At 42.3% G+C, this 21621-nt stretch overlaps 1 protein-coding gene across 2 annotated transcripts in view; it reads right to left on the bottom strand.

Moving 5' to 3' along the window:
- BMP2K (BMP2 inducible kinase) overlaps positions 1-21621 on the bottom strand; it is a 309977-nt gene that overhangs the window by 204196 nt on the left and 84160 nt on the right. For both annotated transcript variants that reach the window (XM_073636997.1, XM_073636998.1), the window contains one exon: positions 5555-5673. In XM_073636997.1, coding sequence (XP_073493098.1) covers positions 5555-5673 — 119 coding nt within the window. The remainder of the gene's footprint in view (positions 1-5554; positions 5674-21621) is intronic.

Raw genomic sequence — 21621 nt, 5'->3', positions numbered from 1 at the left:
TGCAGCCAGAGTATGATGAGATGGATCAAGAAGTCGTAGCGGGCGATTACACACAGCCCAGCTTCATCTCATCCCAACGTGCATTGGGGGACAATGAGGGAGAGGAGGAGGAGGAAGAACAGGAGCTGGTATCATGCGCTGTAGACGGTAGTACCTGTACAACTGTCATACCGTCGGTTCAGCATGGGTGGCTTGAGGACAGGGGAGAGGAGGAGGAGGAGAGCATGGTCAGTCGTCATCTTGGTGAGGACACGGAAGTCTTGCCCGTTACCAGTTTGGCACGCATGGCTGACTTTATGTTACGCTGCCTTAACTGTGACCCTCGCGTTGTCAAAATGTTGGGTGATAGTCATTACTGGTTGGTGACACTTTTAGATCCCCGCTACAAGGAGAACTTTCACTCTCTTATTCCTGAGGTGGAGAGGTCTACAAAAATGGGGCAGTACCAGAAGGCCCTTGCTGCAGAACTGTTAAAAAAATTCCCATCTGAACACGCTAGCGGCAGAGGTCACAGTTCGTTGCCCAACCAAGGCGTACAGGTGAGAGAGACGCAACTCCAATCCAGCAGAGTCAGGGGAACACTGTCAACGTTCTGGGACAGTTTTCTGAGACCCGCCCAGCTTACAGGCCCTGAGGCGCGGGGTACTCTCACAAGGAGTGGAAAGTTTCAAAAGATGGTGAGGGAGTACCTTGCAGACCGTACCAGCGTACTCCGTGATTCCTCTGTGCCTTTTAATTTTTGGGTATCCAAGCTGGACACTTGGAATGAACTCGCTCTGTACGCCTTGGAGGTCCTGGCCTGCCCTGCCGCTAGCGTGTTATCGGAGCGTGTTTTTAGTGCCGCTGGGGGAATTATAACAGATAAGCGCACTCGCCTGTCAACTGACAATGCTGACAAGCTGACCCTTATCAAAATGAACAAGGGCTGCATTGGGCCAGACTTCTCATCACCACCAAATGACAGCAGAGTAACATAAAGTCAAATCCACTGTGTTATTTCAGGAGGTGTATTCCCATGCACCGCTTCACACCCACACATGGGTATACGCTTCCTCATTTCGGCTGTATTTTGCTATTCTCCTTATCCTCAACCTCCACCACCACTATACCACCAGGGTGACCTTGGTCCGTGTTGCCAGCATTACAAGTTCCTCCGTCCTAATTTTTGGCAGCTTTTGCTTGGAAGGCATAGGCAAAGACTATGGGAGACCCACTCCCCAATAATGGGAATAATGTTTTTAAGATGCTCTACTGCATGGCTCTTGTTTTCCAGCATTGCAAGTTCCTCCGTCCTAATTTTTGGCAGCTTTTGCTTGGGAGGCATAGGCAAAGACTATGGGAGACCCACTCCCCAATAATGGGAATAATGTTTTTAAGATGCTGTAGTGCATGGCTCTTCCAAGGGGCATTTAAACCGTCTTGTTAAGCTACTGCAACCTCCACGTCTCTTCCAAGGGGCATTAAAACTATCTTGTTAAGCTACTGCAACCTCCACGTCTCTTCCAAGGGGCATTAAAACCGTCTTGTTAAGCTACTGCAACCTCTACGTCTCTTCCAAGGGGCATTAAAACCGTCTTGTTAAGCTACTGCGACATCCACCACTTTTCCCAGGGGCATTGATATTGTCTTTTTATTCCACTGCAACCTCCACGTCTCTTCCAAGGGGCATTAAAACCGTCTTGTTAAGCTACTGCGACCTCCACCACTTTTCCAAGGGGCATTGATATTGTCTTTTTATTCCACTGCGACCTCTACCATTCTTCCAACAGGCATTGCATTTCCTGCTAATTTTAGTCAGCTTTTGCTTTTCAATGCATAGGCAAACACTAAGGGAGACCCACTCCCCAATAATGGGTAGAAGGTTTTTAGTATGCTGTAATCCACGTCTGTTTCAAGGGGCATTGCAGTTCCTCATAATTTTTGGAAAGCCTTCCATTCACTGCTTAGGCCAAGAGTGTACAGGAGACAGAGTTGCTATAAATGGAAAAAACGGTTTAGTTAAGGCCCTCTGACCTCCATGTCACTTCCAAGGGGCATTGGAGTGCCTCGAAATTTTTGTTAGGCATTGCACTCACTACATGCCCTATAACTGTGTAGCCGAACCGCTCCTTTTGGTACAGAAACATATCCTACAAGACATGTGTGGTTGACTGGCCTGATATTGATGTGAATGGTCCCTGTTACTCCTGCTCTTTCTCCTTTGCCACCACCTCATCCATCATTCATCACCTGAAGCTTTGTTTTAACGGGAGTCATAGAACTGGGATAGTAGCAGGAAAACATCCAGCAATCCTCGGAGGAGGTAGGATATGCGCCAAAACACTGACCACCTCAGGCCTAGCCGCTACTACATACATGCACTTGCATTCCAAGAAAACAAAGCAGATGCTAACTTCTATCATCATCATCATGCTCCTCACTTTGGCACTCTCAACTCCCTTGATGAAGAAGCCAGGGCCCACTGGAGGAGTCTGGTTCTCTGGTGGGTTCGTCCAATGCTGCCCTAAAGCAGGCCGGGCTAAGAAAAGTGTGGGGGAAGTTCAGCGGAGAAATAGCGGCGGCTGGGGACCGTTTATGGACACCTGACCGCCCCCAAGCGGCTGGGGACCGTGTGTGGACACCCGGCCGCGGGGCGGCTGGGGACCGAGTATGGACACCCGACCGCCCCCTGGTGGCTGGGGACCGAGCGTGGACACCCGGCCACCCCCTGGCGGCTGGGGACTGAGTATGGATACCTCGCTGCCGAAGCAGCCATGAGGTAGTGGTCAGCTTCGGCCTTCTCCAAACTAAAAGGCCCCATTTCAAGTGCAAGCTAGCAGTATGGTATTGCAGCCTGGGGGTGGGTGGGTGGCAGGTTGCACACTTACGCTTGCATTCCAAGAAAACAAAGCAGATGCGAACTTCTATCATCATCACCGTGCTCCTCACCTTGGCACTCTCAACTCCCCTGATGGAGAAGCCAGGGCCCACCGGAGGAGTCTAGTTCTCTGGTGGGCTCGTCCAATGCTGACCTAAAGCAGGACCAGGCTAAGAAAAGTGTGGGGGAAGTTCAGCAGAGAAATAGGGATGGCTGGGGACCATTTATGGACACCCGGCCGCCCCCAGGCGGCTGAGGGCCGTGTGTGGACACTCGGCCGCCGGGCGGCTGGGGACTGAGTATGGATACCAGGCCGCCGACGCAGTCATGACATGGTGGCCGGCGTCTGCCTCCACATGCCTAAAAGGCCCAATTTCAAGTGCAAGCAAGCTAGCAGTATAGTATTGCAGCCTGGGGGTGGGTGGGTGGCAGGCTGCATACTTGCGCTTGCATTGCAAGGAATGGGGGAGGTACAATTGAACACTGCTCAGGGAGAAGAACTCGCACGGGGATAGTTGCAAGTCTGCATCTTCTGATGCGGCAAGGATCACTTCTGATGGGCACACTTTTAGGCAGTGACCTGGTTGTCAGAGATGCTTCCAGGGGTCTTCCCCATGCTGTTCCCATGTCTTTTCAGCACTGTATGCATGTGTCACACAGCACATGGCCAGATAAGATTGTAAAATGTTAAAATGACATTTCCCGGTGAATGCATTTGTCACGGTTGAAAGCAATACAAAAGTGCAAAAACGCATAGAAAACGCTACTTGTGAACATAGCCCAAGGTGTGGAGGAGTATTTTTGTTTTTAGTTATTTATTTTACCTTATACACAAGTATTTACCCTGGAAAGGATGTTCCTTAACATATTTCACAGGAAAGCAGTTTCACTTTCGTTTTTGAACGTTTTCTTGTGAGCCTGTAAAAGTGGCTTAATACCTCTGACCACGTTGTTGACAGCAGTGACCTGGGGGTCAGAAATGCTTCCTGGGGCGATGCCCATGCTATCCCCATGTCTTTTGAGCACTGTCACTATCCCCATGTCTTTTGAGCACTGTCACTATCGTTTTGGGCACTTTTTAGGCTTTCTACAAACTGCCGGGGGTGCCGCCGCAAAAATGCTCGGGTCTCCCATAGACTAACATTGGGCTCGTTGCTCGGGTCGAGCACCCGAGTATCACGGTGAGCTCGGCCCGAGCTTCGAGCACCTGAGCATTTTAGTGCTTGCTCAACACTAATCTTCATCAATCAGCACCTTGCAATGCTTCACCTCCCATCCATGTGGTGGCACTGCAGTGGAATAAAACACTTGATGAGGAGTTCCTCATCAGATTCTGCAGACCTCTGGGGTTCTCTGCTAATTACACCCTGTGTATACCGGCTCTCCTGATTGAAAGAGCCACTCTTTTAGAATATAATATAGAGAGGATTATATGTAGGTATAGGCCACCAAGTCATGTAGATACAATTAAGTAAATTCATTTTTGGCATTGGATTTCTGATGCAATTATTGCATAGAACAAAAAAATAACAAAATGATTTATTTAGATACAAAATACCAAATTACTAGAATTGAGCAAAAAAACATTTGTGCTCCCTTGGTCCAGTGTCCAGTTCGGTTCTCAGACACAGCAGGAACAGGGCAGTCTTCACTTCTAAGATCGTATGAAAAAAATGTGTGTACGTACGAACCCTCTCTAGTAACATCAAAATATCACCACAAAAACTGCAGTAAATTATTACACTTTATCTTTATTTTAAAAATTAAATTAATTAAACAACGCACAGTTAAAATAAAATGGGAGAAACCACCAAATGGCACCATGATCCACATAAACATAAATATCCCATATTATCCCAGCAGTAACTCACAATATAATAAAGCCCATTGAACTTAGGCCCTAATGCTACACATATGGGAGTATAACCTTGCCAAAATTACCATAAGTAACCCATATTGTCCCCACAGTGGCTCACAACCTTGTTAGGTCCCTTTAAAATGGGCCACAATACTATACATGTGGGAGCACAGAAACAGCCCGGAGTACCCCGGAAGAAGGCTGCGGAAGCCGAAACGTATGTAGGGTATTTGACACCCCCTGGCCCACAGCAGGTATAGTGTGCACTGGTGATCTGTGTATGTTGTCCCCTCTATCAGGGGCTGTTTCTGTGCTCTCATCTACTAATACTACTACTGGCTGAAGATGCAGAAGTGAAGAGCGCCTTAGTCCAGGTGACATAGGAAAGGGCAGTGGATGCCAGACCAGAACAGCGCTAATTTTGCTCAACTCTACATACTACCAAATTAATCTGAGATAAAGAGGTTGTACAAGAGTAACATATTGATGCCCTATCTCTAGGTTATGTTCCATACACGGTTTACATCCAGCCACCACAGTAGACAACAACTGATTGGTGTGGGAACCGGATGTCGATCCTATGGATGGGTTTGTCACGGAGAACCACTTTATTGCAGAGTAAGGACAGATGCACATGGATCTCTTTTAAAATCCGCATCCCGTCTCTAATTGTAGTTGGAAAACTTTGGCAATGTATAGATGAGATTTTACACATCTCATCTACACAGCTGGTAGTGTTTTCCGCTGTCGATTTTCCTCAACAAATTCCCTTACATAAGTTTACAGATATCTTTGTACTTATTTTTTAAGGTATTCTCAGTTTCTAAAATGTGACTTACCATAATAGTTATTTCTCTCTTGCAAATGTTAAGGTCAGGCACATTGTTCACATACATTCTCTTCAGGGCACATCGCAGTCCTCCATGAGTTCGAACAAGAAACACAGTTGAAAAACCACCTAAAATTACAAAGATGTGAAGATCAAAGGTAGGTCAAAAAGCATGAAAAACACATAATATTTTAGTTAATATACTGATATGTATGTATTGTAAAACCTTTTAAGGGGTTGCCTGGTAAAAACCTATCCCGAGTGACCCACACTAATTGGTAGATCTGGGAATTTTTATCACAGATTGGAAACTTATATCACAGTTACAAGATGGCGTGGCAGGTCAGATGCTCAATGGTTGCTCCATTAATTCTCTATTGGCTTCTGGAAAAAGTCATGCGCAACGCCAAAATGAATGAATGGAATGCAGGTCCATTTTAACAAGAATAAATGTTCCCCATTCTGCCTATCGGTGCTGGTACCAATGGTCGGACCTACACCTGATCAACAAGTTATCACTTATCTATGGATAGGTGATAACTTGTTCTAACTGGAAAACCACTTTAAGCTGCAAATGAGAACCCTGAAAAATCAGATTGTAAACCTGGCAGCACTACGTAAGCCATAGGTCTAAAAAATGAAACTGAAGGTAAAAAATTAATTTATAGCATAAGGATGAAATTCCAAGGTTAGTGGACAACCAAATTTGTCCATGGAATATGTTAAATATTAGAATTAATATTTTACTTAAAGAGGTTTTCCCACGAACAAAGTTAATTTTAAACTACAAATAATCAATATATTATAAGGCAGCTACCGGACATATAGTTGATGGAGGTATGTGTCACAGAGATGGTTGTCATCTGTGATGTAATCCTGGAGTGTTGCTCTAGTGCACACAGCACTAAGAGGATTGTTTGGTGCATCCGGGACCAGGTTTTACGGGCAGCCATGAAAGACTGCCGAGTCTGGCTGACCACACACCTCATCTCTGGGTGTGGTTAAGAGGTTAAAAAGGAGTCCTTTGTTTGACACATGGGCTGTGCATGGAGGGAGAAGGCCTCCGTGTGTTGTTATCTGCAGACTGAGTCAGTGTACTGGATGCTATCCAGCCTGTATGACTACAGGACTGGCTAACCAGAAATTTTGCCTAAAGGACTGTTTACTTTGTTTTGCCTGCACTAAAGGCGGTCTCAATGACGTCATGGCAGGTCCTTCACAACAGCGCGAGCAGTGCAAGAGACCGGACGGCGTGGACAAAACACCAGGAGGACATCGGAAGGTGAGTATAATCTTTATTTTTTATTTTAAATAATTTTTTTTACAGTTTCTATGGTACCCAGGTCTGGATGAGAGTCTTCTCTCCTCCAGACCTGGGTACCATCCGCACATAGAAACGCATATTATCCATGTGTGCAAATGTGCTGACAGGGATAATATGCGTTTCAATGCAAGTCAATAACGGCGATTACGCTGCGTGTCCGCAACATTAATGGACATGCTGCGGTTTATTGAGCGCAGCATAAACGCTGCGGAAAAATCCGCAGCATGGGCATTGACATTGCGGCTTGTCATTGGGGACCATTGGGGACGGATTACCAAGCGTTTCCCAAGCGTTAGTCCAAGATGTATTGTTTAAAATGAACTTTGTTCATGGGAAAACCCCTTTAAGCTGCCAAAGTTAAATACTGCAATATAATCAGTTTGAAATGACTGTCCAACTCAATCTGCGGAACACATTAAGAATACTTCAGATCCTAAGGTTGGTCACCAGGCTAAAATTTCTAAAATTAACAACAGCCTTTTACATTTCATTCAATGATATCAGTTATGCAAACAGAATTTTCAACATAGAAGTAGCTAAACCGGTCACAATGTTCTCTATAGGATACCAAGCCCTATGGTATTTTTTCTCGTAGAATTGTTTTGAACAGAAATTTTAATTTTGAAAAAAATGTAATCAAAATGAAATGAACGACCCTAAAAACATATTTTCTTTTTAAGTTTCTATTGAGACATCCAATACAGCAAAGTCGGCAGCACTATTCTTGCCTTGAATAATACTGGAATGCAGTCTATCATTGCCTTAAAATAAAAAGAAGGCATAATGCTAATGTGATCAATGCCTAATACAGTATTCTGAAGGCCATTTCTGGACTTTTTTTTTTTTTCATTTAATTGCATGCATTTGGGGTTAAAAAAAAATTTGCAATTGGGTTTCAATAAAAATAATGCCTATTATATCCTCTGTGTTAGGCCACGGCCCCACTATCAGTATTCGGTCAGGAGTGGGAGCCAAAACCAGGAGTGGGTGATCAATGCAGAATTGGTGCACTTGTTTCTGTTATACCTTTTCTCTGATTGTTCCTCATCTGGTTTTGGCTCCCACTCCTGAGAAAAATACTGACCAAATACTGATAGTGGGGCCGTGGCCTTACACTGTACCTTGCTGTCTGCAAAATGAGTTAAAGGGAACTGGTCATGTCAGGTAATGCTAATTACCTGTAGATATAGGGTAAATCTGTAGGTAAATTGTATTAGAAAGGTGCCCAGCTGTCGTATAGAAAGTGCAGCACCCATGAGAAAATTAACTTTTTTCCTCCTGGGATCCGCTGGCTTTCAGTCATACAGTAACCGCTCAGTACACAGTGAGCGGCAGCTTAACCACACTCCGGCATTGACTGACAACCGGCTCAGCAGTGCATGAGTGCAAAACCAGTTGGGCTTTCAGCTGCCACTCACTGTGTACCGAGCGGTGACTCTAGCCGTGCCTGTATCACTAAAAGCCGGCGGATGCCGGGAGGAATAAAGTTAATTTCTCCCTGTAACCATGCTTTCAGTAAGGTGGGCAGACAACTTTCTAATATTATTAATCTGCAGATTAATCCCATATCTGCAGGTAAATAGTGTTATCCGACGTGACAGATTTCCTTTTGCCAGTTTGTCACTTTTTTATGTCCATTTATCTGAGCTCCTCTCAGCTAATTTATGATCACAGAATACATCAAAACTAAATGTTCGGAGAAACAAAAGTCAACATTTTAGTGAAACGCAATTGCAAAAATTACTTTTAGCCCCAAATATATGCTTTTTTTCTCCCTAAAAAGTCCCCAAGGATGGACACATATTTACTGCAGATATCACACACTAATTTCCACAATGGTACGTACTGCTGCGAATATCAGTGGAAGGGGTGGTGGAGCCACACATACACCCTTTGCATTGCAAAGGGTGAAATTCGCAATCTGCAGGACATCTGCAGGACAAATTGATATGCGACAGATCTCAAACGGCAGCCCTTATCTTTAGCAGCATGAGCTTGAGATTTCTTTAAATCTTATGCACTACATGGACACTGTAAGGCCTCATTCAGAAGTCCATGTTGCATCCTTGTTTTTCACAGATACAACATGTACCTATTTCAATCTATGGGGCTATTCACATGTCCATGTTTTTCACAGACAGTGCGTCCGTGCAACCAGGGCTTCTGGAGTCGGAGTCGTGGAGTCGGTGCTCATTTTGGTGGAGTCGGAGTCGGTATAAAATGGACAGACTCAGACTCCTAAAATATATAATAAATTGGGTGCAGTAGATCAATGCAGTTTGTGGGGAATATTTTTTCATAGGAATTTGGGAAAGTTATGAAATGTCCTATAAATGGCTGTTCTATTCCTGATCTAAGGCTAGGCTACATTCACACACAGCGTTTTTGCTGCGTTTTTTGAGGATACGTTTTTCAGCTGCAAAAGCAGATCATCTTTTTAAAAAACCGCATCACCTGAAAGGTTTTTGAGCTCATAGATAATGTTTTCAATAGCAAAAGCAGATTAGAAAAACGCCGCACAAACTGACATGCTCATTCTTTTTGAGGATCCGTTTTTGAGCTCAAAAACGGATCCTCACAAAACGATGTGTCTGAATGTCATAAATTGAAACCCATTGACTTTGCTGGGATGCCCAGAGACACTGCATTTTACTGCAAAAAACGGATCCGCAAAAACGCTGTGTGTGAATCATGGCCGTAGCCAGCCGGGGGCAGCAGCCCCCCCCCCCTAGAAGCAGGGGCACGCACCTATCAAAACTCACTAGTATGCTGCAGTGCTCCCATCCTGCACTGGCTCCAGACTGCAGGGGGCAATCTCCCCTCCTCTGTCCTGTCTTCTGCAGTCTTCACCAGAGAGAGGAGGGGGAGGGGTGCCTGCCCTGCACAGGATCCGATTCCTGGGCCCCGAGCTGGAGAAAGTTAAAGTACTACTGCTCATCTCTGTCACAGGAAGGTAACTAATGCTAATATTGTAGGTGATTATTATGTGCTCTCTGTACAATGTGTGTGAACTATATGTGCGATACGTGCAATGTACTATTTGCTGTCTGCAGCTGTCATCTGTCTATCACACTCTATCCCTCCATCTATCCCTCCATCCATCCCTCCATCCATCTATTCATCTATCCCTCCAGCTATCCATCATTATATTCTATCTAAATATCTTGATTATTGTATCATAAAAACTATTAAATGTCTGATGTTCACATTGTACTACAATAAATTTTTCACTTAAATATAAGCAATATATGTGGGAGTCGGAGTCGTGGAGTCGGAGTCGGTGTAAGGGAAATTAAGGAGTCGGACGTTTGGCTTACCGACTCCACAGCCCTGCGTGCTACACTCACAGATGTCCTTTTTTTCCAGCAGCATGGATGAAAAGTGCCAATACAAGGCCATGGAGCCGTGAAAAACACATCCAGCACACGTATGGCATGGTATTTAACATTGCAAAGCTTTGTAATTTATTTATCCATCCGTAAAGAACACTGATGACACACTGATGGTAAAAACGGACACACAGACCATACACTGATGACACAATGGTGGTAAAAATGGACACACAGACCATACACTGATGACACACTGATGGTAAAAACGGACACAAAGACCATACACTGATGACACACTGATGATAAAAATGGACACTCGGACCAAACACTGATGACACACTGATGGTAAAAATGGACACTCGGACCAAACACTGATAACATAAGTATCATTTTTTTGTGTACGTGAAAAAAAAGGATGTCTGAAGGAGGTCTACAATGTGCCAAATTTTCCAAGAGCATTTTTTCATATACATATTGTTTTTTTCTTTATGTATGGTAACTTCTTACCCTTGTAGAACAGGTTTACTTCACCCATTTCATGAAATACATTTTCAAATTATGCAATCTTAAATGGGATGTTCACACACTATATAAAAAAAGGGGTGGCCAACACTGTTAATCCAAAAGTTCAAGGCTATATTCCCATGAGTATTTCGTGAGTTTTTGATGTTTCAGATTTTCTGCACCTTATAAGTAAATTAGGTTACTTGGGGTTTTTCATTGTGTTTTTGAGTGTTTTTTTTCCAGTTTTTAATCACGTTTTTTGACATTTAGTCTTTTGTTGGTATGCCATGTTTTAAATAAAGCTGCTTTGTGTTTGATACTTCCTGGTATTTGGCTTTGACAAAACTTTATTGATACATAAATGTGCGGACAACACGTGTTTTATGCATTTCCGCTGCGAACTTAAGGTTTTTTTACCTGTAAATTTTCCGCATCTAATGCAAGTCTATAGGAAATATCGGCACATAAAACTCAGCCGACCCGCAAGAGCAATTGACATGTTACCGATTTGAAACACGCACTGCAGGTCAGTTTACGCTGGGTAAAAAAGCACAGTGGGTTGGAGATTTCTATAAATCCCATCCACTTTGTTGGAACTGTAGTATGCTGTGCAGAAAAAATATGCAGCATCAAAAACTCATCAAGGAAACACAGCCCAAAAGTCAAAAGAAAAAAGATTTTTTTTCCAGAGACTTCTGGCAGTGATGGCCGCAGGGTTTCTTGACCAACATTGCTGGATACACAAGTAAAGTTTTATATTAATAAGCATCTATTTTACATATATTAATTTGCAGATTACAACTATAATCCAGGAACGCTGCAGATCCAGACATCATTAAATGCTCCAGCTATGTCAGATGTACTAAAACTGGGTTACTTCTTGCTCAGTACAAGAATGTCTATTCATTTCACAGTGAGCATGTGATAAAAGAGCTGAGCTTATCTGTTGTGTTCACAAACAGCTACAACTGTCCTTAGCAGCTTCACAGCATGTCTCTGGCAGTACACTAGGAGTGCAGGAGACAAAGGGCACATTGATAGCCTCATATCACACTGTGGATGGGGAAAAGAGGTTTTTCAGTGTAACCATTCTACATCCAAGAAAAGGTGAAATCTATATATTCAAAAGGCAACTAAAAAGAAAAAGGCGCATTTTTATTTTTGTAAATTTCCTTTCCTATGCAATCACTTGTGGACAGTTCTACCTTATTAGTAAAGAATTACTATTACCAAGGATGTCAGAATGCGAATTTTCCTTTGGCTCCTTTCGCACGTAAATGTTTCCAGTACGTGTGGGGACAGTTTTGACACGTACTGGAGACACTTATACATGCACACCCATTATAATCTATGGGGCTGCGTACATGTCTGTGTTTCACACACACTGTGTCCATGTGACATGAAGTGTGACATCCCTGTGCCATCCGTGTGACACGTACCGAAATAGAATGCGGAATAGAAATGGCAGATTGTAATTTTAGGTGGGGAGGGCCCAATAACCATGGACCTTCCCAGTCTGATAATATCAGCCCGCAGCTGTCTGCTTTATCTTTGCTGGTTATGAAAAATAGGGGGGAAGCCACGTCATCTTTTTCATTTATTTATTTACTTAATACCGGAATAGAATGCAGAATAGAAATGACAGATGTTTAAGTGTTAGATGTGCAATGACAGAAATAAATATCCATGAGATATATAATTAGTGCTGTGCGTGTATAGTTTACTGTACTTTTATTTAGCTATGAAATAAATAAATGAAAAAAATCAATGTGGGGTCCTGCTTATTTTTGATAACCAGCAAAGTTAAAGCAGACAACTGCGGACTGATATTATCAGGCTAGGAAGGTCCATGGATATTGGGCCCTTCCCAGCCTAAAAATACAAACCTGTAGCCGTTCCAGAAATGGCGCATCCAGAAGTGTCCATTAGACACGCCCATTACTAACTCATTAATCCAAAAAAAAAATACACACAAAAAAATACTTTATTTGAATAATGACTCCCACACACTATCCCTCATTCACCACTTAATTGAAAAAAAAAAAAAAAACATCCCGTGCAGGTCCGCTGTAATCATGGGAATCCGATATATTCCAGAAATGGATACCTGAAAAACATAAAACGAGAGCAATAAACACAAGTGACAGTCTCTCGTTCGCCAATTTAGTAACAGAAATGTTCCCACAAAGCTCCGATGTAGTCCACGTTCCCCCGAAACCAGCCCCGGCATCTGTGAATAGCAGTAAAGTTTCTGCTATTTACAGGTTCCGGGTACTGACGATAACGCTCAGTGCTGAGTGCAGAGTAAGCCAGCGACGCTAATGAGCATTGTCATCACTATCCAGCACCTGTGAATAGCTGTAACTTTACTGCTATTCACTGACGCCAGGGCTGGGTTTGGGGAATATGGACTACATTGGAGCTTCATGGGAACATTTCTGCTAATAAATTGGTAAACGAGTGACTGTCTCTTGAGTTTATTTCTCTCGTTTTATTTTTTTCAGGTATCCATTTCTAGACTACATCGGATTCCCAGGATTACGGAGGACCTCCGTGGGATTTTTTTTTTTTTTCCAATAAAGTGGTGAACGAGAGATAGTTTGTGGGAATCTTCATTCAAATAAAAAAAACACACAAAAAAATACTTTATTACTGGGTTAGTAATGGGCGTGTCTGATAGACACCTCTTCATTATTAACCCCAGAGCTTGATGCCAGCTGTGATTTTTGACAAATCACAGCTGACCTCAACCCCAATTTCCATTACCCCGACTGCCACCGCACCAGGGCAATCTGGAAGAGCAGGCCAAAGCGCCAGAATTGGCGCATCCAATAGATGTGCTAATTCTCTAGGGCGGCTGCAGACTTGTATTTTTAGGGTGGGAAGGGCCCAATAACCCCGGACCTTCCCAGCCTGATAATATCAGCTGGCAGCTGTCTGCTTTACCTTTGCTGGTTATCAAAAATAGGTGGGATGCAATGTCATTTTTTTCATTTATTTATTTGCTTACTACAAGTAAATTACACTACACACAAAGCAAAAATTACATATATCACAGATATCTCTCTATTTATCCATCTCTATCGTTGCACATCTTTAAAACCTAAACAACTTCTATTCTGCATTCTATTCCACTACATGTCACACGGATGGTGCACACGGACGACACACAGATGCCACACACGTACATGGATAGTACCGGTACTGGTTTTCCAGTACTGGAAACATCAGGACGTGAAAGAGGCCTTAGTGGGATTTCAAGACATCAAACCAATTAAAAACGTCTCTGTATGGGTTAAAATAAAATAATTCATACATTCATATTCATCCCTCCTTTTCCTACTGCCCCCATTCCATCACTTTTCGGCTGTATTCCATACTTCTCGATGCTGCAATGACGTTCCAACATGTAATTGCTGCGACCAGATTTGTTGTGATTCACCCCACAAATCCATTATGATTATGCTCTTAATTTTTACTGTACAGAAGAGCATGTAATTTTAGGTGAATGGGTGACAGTTGAGAAGAATGATGTAAACTGGTTTTAGAGCATGATTTGTGTCATTTTTTTAATCAGTTTAGATCAGGACATCAGATCTATTTAACATCAGATGTTCTTCAGGCCTTGCTGTGCAGACAGTTGTACATGTGACTGACAGTGACCTCAAACATCCGCAGGAGGTCGGCTGTGAAGGAGTCCCTTCACCATTATAATCAATACTGAATGAAGTCCTGTCAAATGCAAGGAGATCTTACTACAGGCCCATATGCAGGGTTGCCAACCATCCATAAATTCCAGGAAAGTCAGTAAAAATACGTACATAAAAATAATTTAAGGCGTCTGTGATTCTTCTGAAGCTGAAGAAACGTATACAGATTATTTTGACTGTAAATATCATTTTACAATTTACAGTGACTGCAACTGATGTCTTCAAATCAGAGTTTTGGTTGTGGACATGTATCACTTACAATCATAATGATTTGTTATGGTTTCCAATGTGTCCGTACAAAATATTGTCTGTCCGTGATTTTCTGATAAGTTTTCAAGAAAAAATTAAAAACTGCAAGTTGGCAACCCTACCCATAGGCTGATACTTTTATATAGACATACTGGGGCCTACCATAGCCCCATAGGGTAGACCAGTAATAATGCTTGTGTTCTTTAAGGAGGTTGTCCAACTTTGGGGATATTTTTTTACTTAAGTGCATGCCTTTATAGCTAAAAATCATTTTGTAAACATTCTGTGTCGTTTTTACTTTTGCATACACTTTGTTTCTCTGAACATCAACTTTGATGTGGTCTGCGGTCATAAATCAGCAGAGAAGATCAGAAAAAGACAGATAAAAAGAGTTACAAACTACCTGTCAGACTTCATAGTAGGATGACTGCTGAATTCTCAGTTAACTTATTTTGAAGCAATCAATTAAAAGTGCATCACAGTGGATAAAGAAGGCAAATAGTGCAACATTTTTAATGAAACAATTACAAAAATGATTTTTATCCCCAAATACAGTTGAAACCAGAAGTTTACATACACTATATAAAAAGACACATATGCATGTTTTTCTCAATATCTAACATGAAATCTGAATAAACCTTTCCCGTTTTAGGTCAATTAGGATTATCATAATTTTTTAATATTTGCCAAATGCCAGAATAATGAGAGAGAGAAGGTTTTAAGGCATTTTTATTACTTACTGCAAAGTCAAAAGTTTACATACATTTCATTAGTATTTGGTACCATTGCCCTTAAACTGAATGACTTGGGTTAAACGTTTGGGGTATCCTTCCACAAGCTTCTCACAATAGTTGGTGGGAATTTGGGCCTATTCATCCTGACAAAACTGGTGTAACTGATCCAGGTTTGTAGGTTGCCTTGCTCACACCTGCCTTTTCAGCTTTGCCCATAACTTTTCAATAGGATTCAGATCAGGGCTTTGTGATGGCCACTTCAAAACATTGACTTTGTTATCCTTAAGTCACATTGTTACCATTTTGGCAGTATGCTTCGGGTCATTGTCCATTTGGAAGACCCATTTCCGCCCAAGCTTTAACTTCCTGGCTGATGTCGTGAGATATTGCTTCAGTATTGCCACATAATCTTCTTTTATCATGATGCTATTTATTTTGTGAAGTGCACCAGTCCCTCCTGCAGTAAAACAACCCCACAACATGATGCTGCCAACCCCGTGTTTCACAGCTGGGATGGTGCTTTTAGGCTTCCAAGTTTCTCCTTTTTTCCTCAAAACATAACGATGGTCATTATGCCCAAAAAGTAAAATTTTAGTTTCATCAGACCACAGGACATGTCTCCAAAAATTAAGGTCTGTGTTCCTGTGTGCATTTGCAAACATTAATCTGGCTTTTTTATGTTTCTTTTGGAGTAATGGCTTCTTCCTGGCAATGATGATACAGTACTCGTTTCACTGTGGATATTGACACAATCTTACCAGCTTCCACAATCATCTTCACAAGGTCTTTTGCTTTTGTCCTTCGGTTGATATGCACATGTCGGACCAAAGCACGTTCATCTCTGGGACAAAGAACCCGTCCCCTTCCTGAGCGGTATAATGGTTGGACATTCCCATCTTGTTTGTACTTGTGTATAATTGTTTGTACAGATGAATGAGGCACCTTCAGGTATCTTGAAATTGTACCAAAGGATGAGCCAGACTTGTGCAAGTCCACAATTCTCTTCCTGATATCTTGGCTGATTTCTTTACAATTTCCCATGATGCTACACAAAGAAGCAGAGTGTTTCAGGGGTGCGTTAAACTACATCCACAGGTGTGTCTCTAATTAACTCAGATGTTGCCAAAAAAACAGAAGCTTCCAAACACATGACATCATCAAATGGACTGTCCAGAATTGTTTAAAGGCATAGTAATCTTAGCATATGGAAACTTTTGACTTTGCAGTAAGTAATAAAAATGCCTTAAAACATTCTCTCTCTCTCTCATTATTCTGGCATCTGGCAAATATGAAAAATTATGGTAATCCTAACTGTCCTAAAACAGGAAAGGTTTATTCTGATTTCATGTCAGATATTGAGAAAAAACATGCATATGTGTCTTTTTATATAGTGTATGTAAACTTCTGGTTTCAACTGTACATGCAGTTAAAGGGGTATTCTCAAGTTCTCTCAAGCAGCTCACAGCTCTGCAGTCTCCTTACATCATGGTTGCTGGGGGGCAGACACTTCTCCTTGAGTGACAGTTTTGGTCAGTTTCCTTCTGCTACTGTTATTGTTCTGAAGTCTACACTATAATAACTGTACTTACATATAGAGATATCCGTATTCTCAGGAAAGTGAGAGCAGTGATTAAGAGATCTGGAAACTTGCAATAAGGAGGCCAGGAATTGTGATTATGCAGGATTCATTAGATCAGCTTGGTCAAGAGTTGAGAGTAAGGCCACGGCCCCACTATCCGTATTTGCTCAGTATTTGGTCAGTATTTTTTCTCAGGAGAGGGAGCCAAAACCAGGAGTGGGTGATAAATGCCATGTTCCCGAATGATAATCTGCATGTGCTCTGCACATGCTGTGGAAATCTCCGCTGCGGATTATCATTGCGGAAAAGTCCGCAGCACTACCAATTATTTTGTGGAATCGCGGTGTTTTCGCCACCATTGACTTGCATTGGAAAGCATGACATCTTAATCACTGCATCTGTACATGCGGATATCATGCGGATTCAATGTGCGGATGGTACCCGGGTTTGGAGAAGAGGAGACTCTCCTCCAGACCCAGGTACCATAGTACCCGTAAAAAAAAGAATAAAATAAAAAATAAATATTATACTTACCTTCTGATGGCCCCCGGTGTCCTTAGCTTGGAAAGCGCTTGTCAACCCGCATGCGGAAATGCATGTGAAGAACGCTTCACTTCCGCTTGTCCCTGGCAGGAAAAACGCATGTACAATCCGCATGCACAATCCACATGTGTTTTTTCTGCCAGGGAGATGCAGAAACGCTCAGGAAAAATCCAGAGCATTTCTGCATCGTGGGCACATAGCCTTTCTCTGGTTGTTCCTCACCTGGTTTTGTCTCCCACACCTCAGAAAAAATACTGACTGAATACTGATCGTGGGGCCGTGGCGTAAAGGAGAGGGAGGTGAGCTGCTAACTGTTGTATAAAAATCAATAGGCTGGATTAAGGTGACTGGGATCTTAGGCGATTACATTCCAAGAGAGGAGTTACTACTGAGCACATTCGGCCAGGGTCTTGAGGTTGATCTTACACTATATAAGATGAAACCTCTAATAACAGAGAAAACAAATAAGTTCAACACAGATGTCTGAATGAGGCATAAAATGTGGGATGTGAGTTCAAATTATTTGCAATCCCAGGCAGCACAACTGAAAGATCTACACATTGCTGATGCTATCCTTAGACATCACACTGCTACATTGACTACGTTTTTCTTGGGTTGCTCTCACAGTTTAGTCCTGATGAAGGGTTTTCCCCCAAACAAAATAATACAAGCACATGCGGTGATTTATTTGGATCTGGTTAACGAAACTAAGGAAAACACTTGAGGTTAATGCATAACTATTGGAGAGCTACTCATTTTTTAAAAGTAAATAGGTTCAAATAATGTCATGAGGTTAAACAGTGACAGGTCACTGGTGTATACACAATTAAAGACAGGAATAGCAAAGGAATAAGAAAATAATAAAAGAGGTGACTGAGATTACTAGTCCATGAGGAGGATCTCGAACCACTTCTCCCCGCCCAGCTCTGCTTGACTGACAGGTTTCTCCCAATGTGTATAGAAGTCATCTTGAAACTGACAAAATTCTCCCGAATCAAAGTAGGTTTATAATCTTAGAGCCTGTCCAATTCCTGATGCCTGTGGAATCTGGTGTATTAGTTGATCGCTCTCATCATAACTAAATAGGTCAATTATGTGGCCAATCTTTCAAACAGGTATGAGTTCAAAGCAGGTATTACTGAACTGGCCCTGTTAGTTATGGTATTTACCATGCCTCAGTGATCTGAGCTCAGGACAATGTCTAGAGAACACTGACAGTAGAGGTCAAAGGTTTACTAGCTAGATACATTTCTACCAAGTGATTTTATAACCTACTAGTGATTCTACAAGCTTCCATTCTGCAAAGTGAGGCAACAAAACCAGACTAAATACAGGTGTCCACATATATGCAATTTGCTTGGATGTCTTAATTAGCACCAAAGACATCAAAAATGTGACAGCCACCACATCTCAGTTCAGTCACCTTTGGGTATAGGCCCTAGTAGCAATGTCATCTTGTAGAATGGAAGCTAGGGGACCCCATTCTTCCAAGAGATGGAGATCCTACAGCCAATTGTCCAAAACATCTTCAGTTGGCCAACAGTTAGGAATATATGGCAGCTGTCAAACTAAACTGAAGTGGAATAGCACACTTTCGCATTGCCAACATTTCTATGCTCAAATGAACAGATCTGTGTTAAAGAAAATCTGTCACCAGGTTTTCACTACCTAATTTGCATATTGCAGGGTCAGAGACCCTAATTTTAGTGATATAACAAAGGCAGTTCATCCAGTACTTCCAATAAAACATATATTTTTAATTAGGAAAATTCATCCATAAAAGGTATATACAGGTACATCTCACTAAATTAGAATATCATCAAAAAGTTAATTTATTTCAGTTCTTAAATACAAAAAGTGAAACTCATATTATATAGAGTCGTTACAGAGTGGTCTATTTCAAGTGTTTATTTCTGTTACTGTTGATGATTATGGCTTACAGCCAATGAAAACACAAAAGTCATTATCTCAGTAAATTAAAATAATTAACAAAAACACCTGCAAAGGCTTCCTAAGCATTTAAAAAGGTCCCTTAGTCTGTTTCAGTAGGCTCCACAATCATGGGGAAGACTGCTGACTTGACAGATGTCCAGAAGGCAGTCATTGACACACTCCACAAGGTCCCAGAGTTCCAATTTTCATTTGGAAATCAAGGTCCCAGAGTCTGGAGGAAGAGTGGAGAGGCACACAATCCAAGCTGCTTGCGGTCTAGTGTGAAGTTTCCACAATCGGTAATGGTTTGGGGAGCCATGTCATCTGCTGGTGTAGGTCCACTGTGTTTTATCAAGACCAAAGTCAGCGCAGCCGTCTACCAGGAAATTTTAGAGCACTTCATGCTTCCCTCTGCCGACAAGCTTTTTGGAGATGGAAATTTCATTCTCCAGCAGTACTTGGCACCTGTCCACACTGCCAAAAGTACCAATACCTGGTTTAAAAACAACAGTATCACTGTGCTTGATTGGCCAGCAAACTCGCCTGACCTTAACCCCATAGAGAACCTATGGGGTATTATCAAGAGGAAGATGTGAGACACCAGACCCAACAATGCAGACAAGCTGAAGGCTGCTATCAAAGCAACCTGGGCTTCCATAACACCTCAGCAGTGCCACAGGCTGATCGCCTCCATGCCACAACGCATTGATGCAGTAATTGATGCATAAGGAGCCCCGACCAAGTATTGAGTGCATTTACTGAACATACATGGAGCAAAGACTAATTAATAAATGCAGCACCTGAGTAGTGAAGAAAGACAGTTAATTAGTCTTTGCTCCATGTGTGCAGAGGTGTGGCTACCTAGGAGAGTTTTTATTCTGTCTGAGTTTCATTCCCATAGTAGGTTATGAATAAGAATTATCACTTCGAAACGCGTCAACCAACATCTTGAATGCATCCCCCTTGGGACTATTTCCTCACATGATGTACTTTTCCGTAAAATTATGTGGATTTTTTAAGGAACTATATACCTTTTATGGATGAATTTTCCTAAATAAAAATATAGGTTTTATTGCAAGTGCTGGATCAACTGCCTGTTATATGGACTGTTTCCTTTGGAATTTGGATCCGTGCACACCTGCATCTGTGAACAGGTGAGCTGATCGTCTATATTCTTTCTTTGCTAATTTTAATGATGTCTACTTGTCCGTGTGTTAGAACTCTCCTGTTTTTTTCTATCTTGCTGGTCACATGACCTTTTTTGCCTATTTAATCCTGCTCCGCCCTCCTGGCCATGCTGGACTTCATTGTAATTTCTACTCTTAAGCTAGCCAGGTGCTTTGTTTCCTTTCTCAGTCAGTTTAGCTAGGTCTTTGGACCTCTATATGTTCTATGTTGTTTGTTTGTCTTTTTACTGCTACAATTTCTGCTAGGAGGTGTCCATCTTTCTCCCAGTCCCTAGATCCCTCCCTCACATCTATAGGTCTTCGTTCAGACTAGCTGAGGACTTTAGCGGGTCTGATCGCAGGATCAGGTTCCCCGTTACATTGTAGGGATCTAGCTTAGTTCTATTGTAGGGATAGATCTCCTGTCTTTCCTTAGTGCTTGTAGCAGATCATAACAGTAAGTCCAGCCCAAAAATATCTCTAAGGAAAGACCTCCAGTTTCCATCATGGTGTCGGTGCAGGATTTGGCTCAACGCCTGCAGGGACTCTCTCTAGAGGTGGCCGAGCTCCAACAACACGTGAGTAGCTGTTCTGGAGCGCAGTTTGTGGAGCCAAAGGTACGATTGCCTGATTTGCTTTTTGGTGAACAGCAAGATTTTTTTTCCTTTAAAAATGCTTGTTTATTGTATTTTCGTTTGAGACCCAGATCCTCTGGTGATGAATCACAGCGCATAGGTTTCATAATGTCACTTTTGCGCAAAGAACCTCAGGGATGGGCCTTTTCTCTCCAACCTAGTGATCCGTGCTTTAGATCAGTGGATAGTTTTTTTTCTGCTTTGGGGTTGTTGTATGATGATCCTGATCGTGTCTCATCAGCTGAGACTGAATTGAGACATTTGAGGCAGGGATCAGGTAATGTGGAAAATTATTTTTCTCACTTCCGTCGGTGGTCTGCTCAGGTGGGGTGGAACGATTCAGCTCTGAAAAGTTTGTTTCTTGCTGGG

The sequence above is a fragment of the Phyllobates terribilis genome, unplaced genomic scaffold (assembly GCF_046119375.1).
Source record: "Phyllobates terribilis strain yellow unplaced genomic scaffold, ASM4611937v1 Scaffold_1__5_contigs__length_1240528914, whole genome shotgun sequence".
NCBI classification, from domain to species: domain Eukaryota; kingdom Metazoa; phylum Chordata; class Amphibia; order Anura; family Dendrobatidae; genus Phyllobates; species Phyllobates terribilis.
The sequence above is the reverse complement of the archived record's forward strand: the minus strand, read 5'-3'. Positions and strand labels throughout refer to the sequence as shown.